Source organism: Cygnus atratus, chromosome 2, assembly GCF_013377495.2.
Source record: "Cygnus atratus isolate AKBS03 ecotype Queensland, Australia chromosome 2, CAtr_DNAZoo_HiC_assembly, whole genome shotgun sequence".
Lineage (NCBI taxonomy): Eukaryota > Metazoa > Chordata > Aves > Anseriformes > Anatidae > Cygnus > Cygnus atratus.
The window spans coordinates 121,859,302-121,872,266 of record NC_066363.1 but is presented as its reverse complement, the minus strand read 5'-3'; the positions used below and the strand labels follow the sequence as shown (position 1 = coordinate 121,872,266).

The following is a 12,965-nucleotide window of genomic DNA, read 5'->3' as shown; positions in this document are numbered from 1 at the left end:
TGAACTGCACATTTCAGATAAGACTACAACTAACAGTCATATACTGTTGTTGAACCACCAATGAAAAGTGTGATATAGTTGTTAATGTCTCTTGCAAATGAGAGAAAAAGTCTTAAGTATTACATGTAGTTTTAATACAAGGTAGAAAACCAACTGATGTTGATACAGCTCGGAAAGCACTGAAGAAAAATGCAAAAAAAAAAAAGTTGGCTGTTGATAGTAGGCTATCTATTTTGATGGCTTTAGACAGAAGCTAAAGGGAAGTTGATAACAAAAAACTCTTTCTACAAGCATGATATGGCTGAAGAGGCAGTATAACTGGTCTTGTGGCAGCAGCCAAATGACAGCCAGTCAAATAACCCCCCCTCCCAGTCCTTCTACCCTCCTAGTGATTCAGAAACTCTCCTCATCACATTCCACATTAAACGTGATGATTTAACTCTGTGGCCACACTGAATTCTTATACGCCTCCACAGAAGCTCTGAAGGAAGAGCCTAAGTCTACTTCCTGCTCCCAGCTATTAATTGCCTATTGTGCAAACAGGATATAAACGCCCCATTAACAGCCTTGCAGTACATGACCAGCTAACAGGATATTCTCTGCTGCTAAACGTTGACATCCAAGATGTAGGTTAACAGATCATCCTGAAGAACAGAATCAACGTTTTAAAACTATCTTAAGATCTGAGCAGGACAATGCACTGCTGCAGCTAGGAATTGACTAAGGCACTGCACAGTGGCGGAAATTGGGTTTAGACAAGAGAAACAAAAATAACACTGATGACAGAAGCTGATTTGTTCATTTAAAGAAACAGCCAAGGACTACCGTTATCTTACAAATCTTTATTGTAGATGTTTATGAGGCACGTTAAGATGATGTTGGGTCAAAAACAATGTTGAACTGATCACACGTTATCTGGTGGCTTGCCTCATCACTCTGTAAGAACAATGTATTTTCAACCAGAGATAAGTTAGAGATAAGTTTCCCCTGGCCATTTAACTTCTTCTGGTACAAGACAGCAGACACATCCATGTACTGCTGTGTTTCAGCAATACATCCTCATGAAACGCAAATAGTCTGTACACTGAATGGCACTGACTAGGACCACACGACTGTAACAGCTGTCTGCTTATGCTGCATGATAAGGATCTGTTAACCCATGTAGCATCACCAGCCTGTACTGCCACTCTCCTCCTCCTGAATCCCCCAGTGACAAGAACTTGGTATTCAGCATAGAAGAGCCACACTGTTATTAGCCCTGTTGTTGCAGGGCCAGGTATTAGTCTGGACCAGAGATAAAGTTAAGAAAAGCATGCCAGGTCTTAAAGAAGATGTGCAGAAATGCTCATGTAGCAAACAGTCTAAACTTCCGTCCCGTTCTGTCTAATAGGACAGAACTGATCAGTATACAATGGCATGCCCCGCTAAAGAAGGCATTCATAAAATGTGGAACGTGGTTAGATACCTAAAGAGCTGAGAATGCAAGTACCTGTAGAGCAAAGAGTGTCTCAAGTATAACTAAAATGGATAAAAAGTACTTGCTATAGTTTCTTTACATGAGTGGAACGAAACCTGTACACTTGCAAGCTATGCATGTTCGTAACGAGATAGACAGCTTCCATATATTGAGGATAAGGCTCCAGAGAATTACAGGAATTGTTACATGTTTTTAAGGTGGTTTGGAGAACGGCACGTGCAAACAATCCGTGATGATTATTTCTAAACCCTTAACAGTCTTCTTTTGCCATGAGTACAAGCCTCAGATTCAGAAACTGGTTAGAGCACCAGCTCTGTAGCTACAAAGCATATTCGGCCAGGAAAAATGGATCTCCTTCCCAATTCTACTTAGGACAGACACCTCAAAATTTGATCTATTTCTCTCAAATGACTGGAAGAATAGTTAAATCCTTATTATTGGATACTGTGTAGCTTCTTTGTCATCACTTTACACTTCCTTTACTACTTTGTTTTATATAGCAGCTACTAAAGCAAATGCAGCACTGGGACAAATGCAGTAGGCCAAGGCTTTATTAGTCAATTATGTAGTCTCAGTAAGGCAAAATCCCTCTTTTGAGAGCAGAAAGAGGAAACAAGACACTGGTTGTTATCTATGAATGCTCTAGCTTGCTCCATCTATGCATTTCCATATGTACATGAGTCTTACAGTAATAGTGTCTCTTCTCCAAATCACCCTTTTTGAGGGATATTTCCTATTGAGGGGTAAAAAGAACAGAAGCCCAGCTTTTTAGATCCAATCTATTTCCAATCTATTTTTTCCCATCTACTTTTGCACTGTTGAATGCAAAATTGAACAGTATAAACACATATTCTAGTCAAAAACTTTACTTTCTTAACCATTAGTCTCCCCCCAAAAGAACAGTAAAAATGTTTTGCATTGTTACTGCATAAGATTTGTGAACACATGGCCACAGATTTCTTCAGCTTAAAATTTCATCTAATTTTCACTGAATTACCTCAAATGCTGTTCTTTGTTTAGTTTCTACATCCTCAGCCAGTCAGAAAACTAATTTCTTTCCTGAAGTCATGTGCTGAAGGCTTTCTACATCTGCCTCAGCTCTCTATACCTCTTGTTCTTTCTTCTAATGCTGCCCATTTCACACAATTTCCTTCCTTGCTCCCCCCATTTTTTTGATACTGAACAGTCCAGAATCAGCACAATGACAAAAATGTAAGTGGCCTCTTCGTTTATACATGAAGTGATAACTTTCGTCTTCTGTGCCTACTATTTCTCCTCACTTATTTTTATTAACTCGAAGGTTAAGATTTTGCTCTTTCAGCTGTAACTAGAGTAGATCATGCTACCTCTTTTAGTATTGATTGAGAGTACCGTTTAAGGAATGTATTTGACTGTCACTACAAAGAATTAAATCCTCAAGCTTTTCCATCAGTTAAGAAAGTTAGTACAATCACTCACTTACAGAACCAGGAAGAGAGGATTCTATTTGAACTTACTTAAGAACGAACTCTCTGCTGATGTTCCTTCTGATAATCATAGGTGCATTACGTACCAGACAAGTCATCCACTGGAAATCCACTTTTTGTCACAGAAATAGGTGACAATGTTAGAACCACACAGTAACAAAACAGAATGAAGTAAATGAAGGCTGTATGCTATTCTTACTATGATTTTTCAAAATTTCAAAACTAGAGAGCTTTACTACCAAAGCAATATCTAATCAGTTGCCCACCATCTTACAATTTAGGACTATTTTAGAAAAGATTAAGAACAGATTATGTAGTATGAGAAGCTGAACTATGGCACGCTACTTTAAAAAAAGGCTAATAAGCCGGGATGCACGAATTGAGTGTAGGTCTGAAAGACAAGTCACAGAAAAGTTTGGGTTGGAAGGGACCTTAAGATCCCCCAGTTCCAGCTCCCCTGCCATGGGCAGGGACACCTCCCACCACACCAGGTTGCCCAGGGCCCCATCCAACCTGGCCTTGAACGCCTCCAGGGATGGGGCATCCACAGCTGCTCTGGGCACCCTGTTCCAGTGCCTCACCGCCCTCTGAGTGAAGAATTTCAGTGAAATTGAAATGAAGCGATCTTTCTGCTTTACACAGCACTAACGTATCATCTGGAGCTCTTTGTCCACCACTGTACTGGGTCTGGCTGGGATGGAGTTAATTTTCTTTATAACGGCATATATGGTACTGTGTTTTGGATTTGTGATTAAAACCTCATTGATAACACAATGTTTTAGCTGCTTCTAAAGATTGCGTACACAATGTCAAGGTTTTCTTTTTCTTTTTTTTTTCTGCTTCTGCTCCCTCAGCAATTAGGCTTGGGGTAGGCAAGAAGTCGCAGGAGACACAGCCAGACGGATGACCTGACTTGGCCAAAGGGATATTTCATATTATACAATGATAATGCTCAGCAATAAAAAACACAATGTAGTCCTTCTAAACAGCTGTTGCTCAGAGACTGTCTGGGAATCGATCTGTTTATGGGAAGTTGGGAGTGACTGCCTTTCCATCACTCTCCCCCTCCTTCCCTTCACTTACTAAGCTGTCTTTATGTTGACCCATGGGTCTCTCTCACTTTGACTCTTCTGATTCTCTACCCCATCCTACTGGACAAGTGGAGTAAGTGAGCAACTGACTAGGTTGTTGAGTTGCTGACTCAGATCAACCCACCACAACCATCCTTCAAGACAGATGTGTAGTAGATCAAGGTGACATATGTAAGAACTCACATATAACCAGAAATATGAACTATATGCAAATTTCAAGGGAATGAAGTTCTTTACTCTAAACTAGCAAAGACTGAAACACATAACATTCAAATACATTACAGACTACAGTAACCAAGATAATGGCCTCTTTGGCAACTTTCTGGAGGACAGAAATTGTGTGTGTGAATTGCAGCAAAGAAGATTCCTGCTAGGTAGCGGAGGGGAAAGATGAAAACTGTTTACAGTAGGGATACCAAAGTATTGCAATAGCTTGCTCTGAAGAGCACGTGAAATATAAGAGGTCTTTAAGAACTGGTTAGATTGACATTTGTCAAAGACACTGATAGCTTTTCTTGCTTTGCACTAGCAAATCTATTCCAGTTTCAATTTTCAGATTACAAAAGACAGGTGTATCCATTTCACTGATTATGCATTTTTAAAAATAAGCATATTAGTTAATGCAATCTCAACAATATCTTTGGTGCTGTGCAATCAGATAAAATTTAGACAGTATCTTTCTCATATTACAAATTAAAGAGTAGCTGATTCAAGTGGAGAAAGCCAAAATCTAGAGGAATAACATCTCTACAAACTACAGAATGTGTTTCAAAACAACTGTTTTTACTAAAGTACCAACGTTAAGCAAAGTTACCTCCTCTACATTGGAAGCAGTTTTGGCAGACGTTTCCATAAAGATAAGTCCATGCTCTCGTGCAAATGCTTCACCTTCCTCTTTCTTGACTTCTCGTCTAGATTCTAAATCACTAAGATGGAAAAAAAAAAGTTATTCATGTGGTCTAACCTGTCCACGTAAATATCATTCTTCAGAGATATACTTACAAGCCAACAGTCCCCATTAGAACTTATGTACATACAAAGATCTATTCAAACCTTTACATAAAGTAGAATTACTATAAGCTTTGCACTTACAACATACGGAGTAGCCACAGACATCACACCTGAGTTATCAGTTCTAGCTGACACAGATCTTAAAGAGTTCATGAAATGCCTTGCAACGGGATAGGTATATACTTATCTAGCTACTCCTCAAACGCTAACTTCAGACATCGTCATTTTAGGTAAATATCATTTTTCTAGTATCATGTTATCTACGAACAAAAATGGTATTTTCAACTGTATTAGCTGCTCCCTCCTGACAACCTAGCATTTAGGTTTTGAAACTCTATGCCTGACCTAGCCCTTTAACAGCAGCAGAACTTAAAGCGACTGTAACACATTTTCTTGTTTCCTGCTTTCCAGTCTGTAAGAAAGTTAAATATTACAAAAAAAAACCAAAAACATAGAAAACCTTCTTGGACTGGACAATGAAAAACAAACCCACTTCTAAAAAGTAGGAGTGAAATACTTGTGTCCATATGACTTAGAACTTCTTTAGTTCTTAAAAATATACAGTGATACACAGTTTCTGTCCTTCTTTCTAAGTATATTACATCCTGAACAATATAATGCTGTATTTTTTCATATGTGATTTTATATATATAAGTTGTCTTTAAATTACGCATGTGAACACACACTTTCAGATATACAATTTCAAATTAAACAGCATGCAAATACAGAGGTTTAATTTATAGCCAGAGTGCTAGTAAGACATTTAATACTGGGCTGCCACTCTTGTAATTACACATATATGAAACATAAATCATACTCACTGTGGCATCAATTTTGCAGCAAAGTAGGTTTTTGTTATTTTTACAACTATATGCTAGCTCAGATAAGTTACAGAGTCAAGATAATTCAGCACATCATTTAAACATGGAGCATTTGAAGATAAGGATACAAAAAATGTCTTCTCAAAGAAAAAATAAGTTGACGTTAATTATATGTAAGCATTCCCAGTATCTCAGTCTCAGGCTTAAGATAACCTAAACAAGGTGTTCATTCTCATGTCCTGAGGTAGCTGTCTGACATTGTATTTTTGAACTTGAACAATGTCTTCATTGCTACTACCATGCTACACTCCAAAATGTCTTATCTAAAGCTTGATTCACTACAGTGTTATCTCCATGATAAAATAGAAATAAACATCTTTTTTTATTTGAAATAGTGCAGCTGCATTGAAAACTGCAGTGATAACCCACTCAGAACTCACTACTGATATCTAAACATATCCATATAAGAGCTTTAACTGCTTCTACTAACCACAGTTGTCTTCCTCTCTCCATACATCCCATTCCAATAATTCGAAGCATTTGGTCTTACTAGATCAATATAGCTATGCTTTGTTCTGGAAAGGAGATCAAGTATAGTATTTGTCATGTTTTAATTCCAGTATACGTAATGTTTTCAAAAAGCAGCTATTATATTTCAGCTTAATTTCTCAATACCCTTCAAATCTAGTATTAAGTTAGTAGTACAATTAATTGTATTGTAAGTACACTTTTGGGACTCTTAAAATTTATTCTTTAAAAAATATTATGCTAGTATACGTGTTCTTCCTTCCATAAGTCTCTAGAGCAGTACACTCTACTGTAAGAGCTCCAGTAACATGCTTTCAGTATAATGCAGTGCAAACAAAGGAGTTTCCTTCCCATTCTCCTCTTTGAGGCTTGAAAATAATACCCTTTAAAAAGCTTCTTAAAGAAATTTTGCTTCCTGTGGCACCATAATCTGCAACTTAAAATACATAATCTAAGTAAATTTATTGTGTGAATAAACCCTAGTTGTAACTGGGATAATTACTGAGCTTGCTGCAAGTAGCATATTAGATAACATACAACCACATGGTATATAGTCTGCAAGACATCAAAATTTACTTTGCTTTAACAGCCAAGAATAATCAGGAATAATTACAGGTGTCTTAACTAAGTATATAAATTTACACAGTATTTTCTGCAAAAAAAAACCAGTGCACGTTATTTCTCTGTGCCACTTCTTTACTCACACAAGCATAAAAAAAATGTTGCTCATTGCTTTCATGGGCTTACCATATCTTTTAATAAATTAGATTACCTTTTATAACAATTTGTAAAGACTACGCTTATCACATTCCTCTACTAAAAAGAACTCTGCTAGTCATTTTCCATATTATATATAAAAATATGGGTAAGCTTCATAATCATTTATTGCTTAATATGATTTTTTGGAGTAAGGTAGATGACAAATATAGGGAAAAGAAGTGGAAGGAAGGGGAAAGAAAAAGAATAAAACAAGAGGTGAACAGGCCAAACTAGACTGTATTTACTACAAGGCTGTTTCTCAGTAGCATCTAAAAATGATCTAGCTGTTCATTAAAATTCAGGGGACAAGCATACTGTTACTTCAACTGGCATCTTTACCTTCAAGAATTTCTTAGACATGGAGACAAGTTAATGTTATTTAGGTAAAGGCTCACAACTAACAGTTTTTTTTTTTTTTTTTTTAAGTTCTGAGATGATGCTTTTGATATTCAAAAAAAATCCACATATAGTAAAAATCTAGACATGATTCTACAGTTTAGTGGATCAAGAACCAGAAAAATTACAGAATATATTAAGTTTACTTGTAATGGTTTTTTTAAGTGAAGATTTTCAATATAGATCAAAGTCTCAGCATCAATAGGGAACCATTTTACAACTTCTGACACTCTAGCTCATGAAAAGACCAAGTAGGTAATCATTTCCAAATCTGGTAACAAACTTCCAAACCTTCTGAATTTGTATCACTTAGTGTCTAAGAGCTGCCTGAACTTAAAGGAAATGGTTAAAAACCATTCTCTGACCACGCTCCTAGCTGAAATAGACAGAACATAAAGTAGGCCTGAAGTTCAGAAGCATCTCATGTAATTATTGAGGTATGCACTTTTTATATTTCATAAATGTTTTCAAGTGAATCCAGTAGTATGGGCTTCACTTGTTTAATGACATTTTCTCTGCCGTCATTCTTAACCAAAAATGCAAACCACTTTAGAACACCTAAATTAGACGCCATACTCCCTTTATAAGGGACGTATCTAGGTGCTTACTTATGGAATCACCATTTAGAAAGAAAAAAGGTAATGAGAAAAACAAGTTTTAAATCTCTAGTATCTACAAAATCATGGCTGGTTGAATTTTACCTTTTATTTCCAATAAGCATTATAACCATGTTGGAATTGGAATGTTGACGAGCATCTTCTAACCAAGTTGTCAAGTGGTTGAAAGTGTCCCTCCTGAGTATGGAAAAGAATGAAAATTAAAAGCAGTATTTCAAGAAATTATTTTCCCTTCCCTTAGCTAGCTTCTCGATGTGCACAACGAACTCATTTATTACTACACAGGCTTCAGGGATAAAAGCTAGTATTACCTTTCTGAGAGTGAAAACAAGTAAACAAAAATTTAGTAAAACAAGGAGCATTAATGGACTCTTCCTAAAGAGTACCTGAAAACATTTCCTACAAAGAATAAAGAGGATTCTTATAGCCAAAAAAAATCTGCCATTTGACATATATATTAGTCTGCTGAATGGAGCATTACAAGTCTGTAACATGCTCGAACCAATTCAAGTAACAACACAAGTAGTCATGAGTTCATACAGTAATATTTGCTCTATTGCTGGCAAAAAAAAAAAAAAAAACATTTTCTGTGAACTTGTAAATTCAATAAAGATTTTAGCATTTTTTAGAAGACTTTCCAGGTATTTTTATGTAATCAGACTGATGTTTTATACTTTTTTTTTTCTCTCCAGACTGGTACTTCAGTAAAAAGTTTGATACAGTAAAAGAACAAATATAGTTCAAGGTAATAAAAACACAAGAAAAGAATTCATGAAATACTTTAAGGTCTTTCTCAATAAAGGTATTCCAGAGGTACATGGACAAAGAGTTTACAAAAATATTTTGACTCATTCTTCGTGAGAGTTTACACATACTTTTTCTCAACCATTATACTGAGAAAAGTCGAAGTGTATATATATAAAACATAGTCTGTATCTTGATTTTGAGCATGTAATGAACATGGCAAAACATTAGATTGCACGTATTTATAAAAAATGTTAAATTAGACATTTTTTACACTGTAGAATTGTACAGTGATATACAGAAAAGACAATTTTAAACCAGTTATAACTTCCTCCACATTCTCACCTTGTAATGTCATACACTAGTAAAGCCCCTGCTGCCCCTCTGTAGTATGACCTTGTAATGGAACGGAAGGACTCCTGTCCTGCCTGTAGAAGACAAAGTTTCGTTATTTCATGCCTCAGATTTATGTTTTGCTGCTAAAAATTTACTACTTTTGAGAGGGCAAGGAGGTGTATGGAGGGGAAATCACAGAGGGGACAACTGGGGACAAAGTCTCTAACACTGGCAAAAGAAGGCACATAATGAGAAGACACCAACTACAGCACAGTGCTGTTAAAAAAATCGGAACAAGACCTCTAAACCTTTTTTGGCAATCCCTGACAACCCAATTTACTGAATGGCTTCACAATACATGAATCATTATTAGAGCACAGAATGGACTCCTAGCAACTAAGCTCTGAAGACAAATTTGAAAGGAAGCAAATAACCCAGAGCTTCACATTTGAATTCAATAACCCGCTCCCTGGGGCAGCTGTTGACACTAGAATAAATAAAGCCCATTGTAAATAAATGATGAATGACATCTTTACGCCCACCATCTGCTGGTGTAAAGGTTGTTGGAAGGCCAAGGATGCAGATTTTATCCGTTATATCATAAACTGCAGCCAGCTTTCAACAGTCTTCAGATGGAATTCTTTCAGTAATCATTTTATTATGAAAAAACAGAAAACTGTTCCGAATTCAATTTTACACAATTCTGCTCCACAGCTAATCAATTTCCCCTGTACTTGATAAATAACGTGTGTCAAACAGCTACAGGATGCAAGAGTCATCTTCATATTCACTGGTGAAAAATTTCAGATATTAGATAAATTAGATAGTTCTTATAGGAAAATATTCCATTAAAACCTCAGCACTTAAAAGAACATGCTCATCAACTTACACTTTAATCACCTTCAAACAACCCACAGCTGTTTTGAGCCCTCTACTCAGAAGAGAGATCCCTCACTAACATGCAACAATCAAAACAACTTTTGCATTTATAAAAGCACTTTTTGGAAGAGCAGTTAGAACACAGTTTATGTGGATAAAGACCACTTATAGGACAGAGGTATAACCCTTTCCTCCCATATAAAAAAAAGCACAGCCCTGAAAAAAAAATATTAATAGTTAAAGACCTTGAGTTCCTCATGCTCATGTTTTTCAGAAGTGCTACCTAGCACCTGAAAGTGGTTAGAATAAATGTTTACTTTAGTGTTAACAGAAGCTTTAGCTGAATTCAAAGATAGCACAGAACAAGATTAAGAAATAATAATGCTGAAAAAAGAATGTATGCAGTAAGATAGTTATCTGCACAACTATAGGAAATTGCTCTGATTTAAAACCATGAAAAACAAGAATGAAATATTTATCAAACACAAGCTATGTTTCAGCCAGACCTACAGAATTAGTGTACACAGAAATTTCTTTTCCCATAGTCACTGTACTTTTCTTAGTATAAGGTCCTCTTGAATTCAAGAACTTGATCTAGATTCTGCTACTGAATAGTAACACTGGCACAACACATTTCTATGTGCTCAGTCTTCAGAAATCATCCTTATCTTTCAAAATGATCAGTTACTCCAGTTTAAGAAAGCACTTTGTATTGAAACCACTGAATGTATTTTCTGTCACTTGTAACTTTTCTCAGTGGAGCGACTAAAACAATTAGAATACACTTGCACATGCACTTGGCCAAAAGTCCCAGCCCATTTTTATATAAACTAAAGTAACAAAATACAGACAGTCCACTAGAGCACACCAAGGAATAACCAAACAAAAACATACAAACCCCCTAGTGTTTATCTCAAAACTGGGTTTCCTAGCCAGAAGCTCCAAAAAGGTCTGCCTTTTCGTCTTGACATTGTGACTATCTCAAGTGCATGGTAGACGCATAAGACATTTATTATCTAGTTAGGAGGAAAATAAGTTCCTATCACCAATGTATTCTATATATTGCCAAAAATCATGTTATTTGGACATAGCCCACCACGTTAACATTGCCTATTTCACCTTCATAAATTACACCGTGTCACATTAAATTGTTTGTTCTCCACAGTAAATAATTTCAAGTCAACCACAATTGCCAGAGGTTCTACCAGTTCTTAGAAGAATGTAAGAACTGAGTTCTTACAAGAATCACTTCCATCTATAACCTGAAAATATTGTAACATTATTTACTGTTTCTTACTTGCCTATGATGAAGTTTCCTAAGTATCATTGCTTCCTGAAGGAAAGAGAAAAGGCTGGAAAATGTTACCCTGTCTTCCCCAAAGAAGATACAATTTTCCATTTAGCAAGAATGAATTTGTGTTTAGTATACAAAGACAACAGAAAACAAAGCCCCTTTCATTCTAAACACAAGAAAACAGTTTCAGTAGAGAAACTCTATGATATTATATATAAATCATATATAAAACAATAAGAATTTATTTTTGAAATAGTAAGTTACATATCAATCTAAATGATAGAGCTATAAGGTCAAAATAGTTGGGTTAGGCTTGTAGAAGAGATTCTCCACTTTTTTCTTTTTAATATCATTATTACTTGCAGAACTTTTTTTCACCTGACAGCTTGCTCTTTTTCCTACTACACCCCTTATTTCATGGCAGGCAAATACAAAACACAGAAGTGTTTTGTAGGCCAGGCTGGATGGGGCCTTGACCATCCTGATCCAGTGGGTGGCATCCCCACCCAAGGCAGAGGGGTTGGAACCGGATGATCTTCGAGGTCCCTTCCAACCCAAGCCATTCTATGATTCTGTGATTCTATGTGTAGACTATTACTTCAAAGCATAGTAATTATTATTTCTTTAATAATTATTTTTCAGTACAAGTATGTTACAGTTGTACTTCATCGGTCTTGGAAACAGGGACCAAATAAAGTTTAGCTACTTGCTCAAGGAGCAATGGATACAACTAGCAGTGAGGAAGCGCAGTATAAAACTAAAACCAGATTTGAAATTAGAGAACTGTGAGAGAACTACATACTGTGAAGTGGAATTAACAGTATATTCAGCATCCTCTCCATGCCCCCCTAAAATATAGCATTTTTTTTCACTTCCATATTAAAAGGAAATTCCAGATTTCCCCTTCCTTTTCCCCACATAATGGTTCAAGTGGGAAGGGACCAGTGGAGGTGATCTGCTCTGTCCTCCCCCCCCCAGCTCCTGTGTTCCAGGACAAGAGGCCATGGGCACAAACAGGCACTGGGCATCACTGAACAGAGCCTGGCTCTGTCCTCTTTCCACCTTCCTTGAGGTATCTAGAGACATTGGTGAGATTCCCCGGCACCTTCTCTTCTCTCCTTCAGGCTGAGCAGTCCCAGCTCTCTCTCAGCCTCTCCTCACAGGAGAGGTGCTCGAGCCCCTTCACCATCTTGTGGCCCTCCACTGGACTCTCTTCTCTATTCCCAGGTCTCTCCTGTACTGGGGGCCCAGAACAGGACAGAGCACTGCAGGTGGGACCTCTTCAGTGCTGCGGGGAGGAATCACCTCCTTTGACCTGCTGGCAACACTAATTAAATAATTTAATAGCTGTGTCAGGAATAAATTCAGCAACATATGCCAGAGACTTGAATGAGGGAGTGATTGGGGGCAGGTGGACTGTAGGGGAAAAGTAGTAGTGACAGTAGCCACTAAATAAATGCTAAACAAGCTATTTCTTAAGGCCATATTACATCTAATAGAGATAACACAAGCCTTTGGTCTGAGGCCATCTCAGGTTTTACCCACT

The 12,965-nt window shown here is 37.0% G+C and overlaps 1 protein-coding gene across 1 annotated transcript in view; it reads right to left on the bottom strand.

Annotated features, from left to right (window-relative positions):
• RAB2A (RAB2A, member RAS oncogene family) overlaps positions 1 to 12,965 on the bottom strand; it is a 42,933-nt gene that overhangs the window by 10,005 nt on the left and 19,963 nt on the right. Inside the window, exons 4-6 of the mRNA XM_035553254.2 lie at positions 9,256 to 9,338; positions 8,251 to 8,343; positions 4,849 to 4,960 (exon numbers count right to left, since the gene is read on the bottom strand). Coding sequence (XP_035409147.1) covers positions 4,849 to 4,960; positions 8,251 to 8,343; positions 9,256 to 9,338 — 288 coding nt within the window. The remainder of the gene's footprint in view (positions 1 to 4,848; positions 4,961 to 8,250; positions 8,344 to 9,255; positions 9,339 to 12,965) is intronic.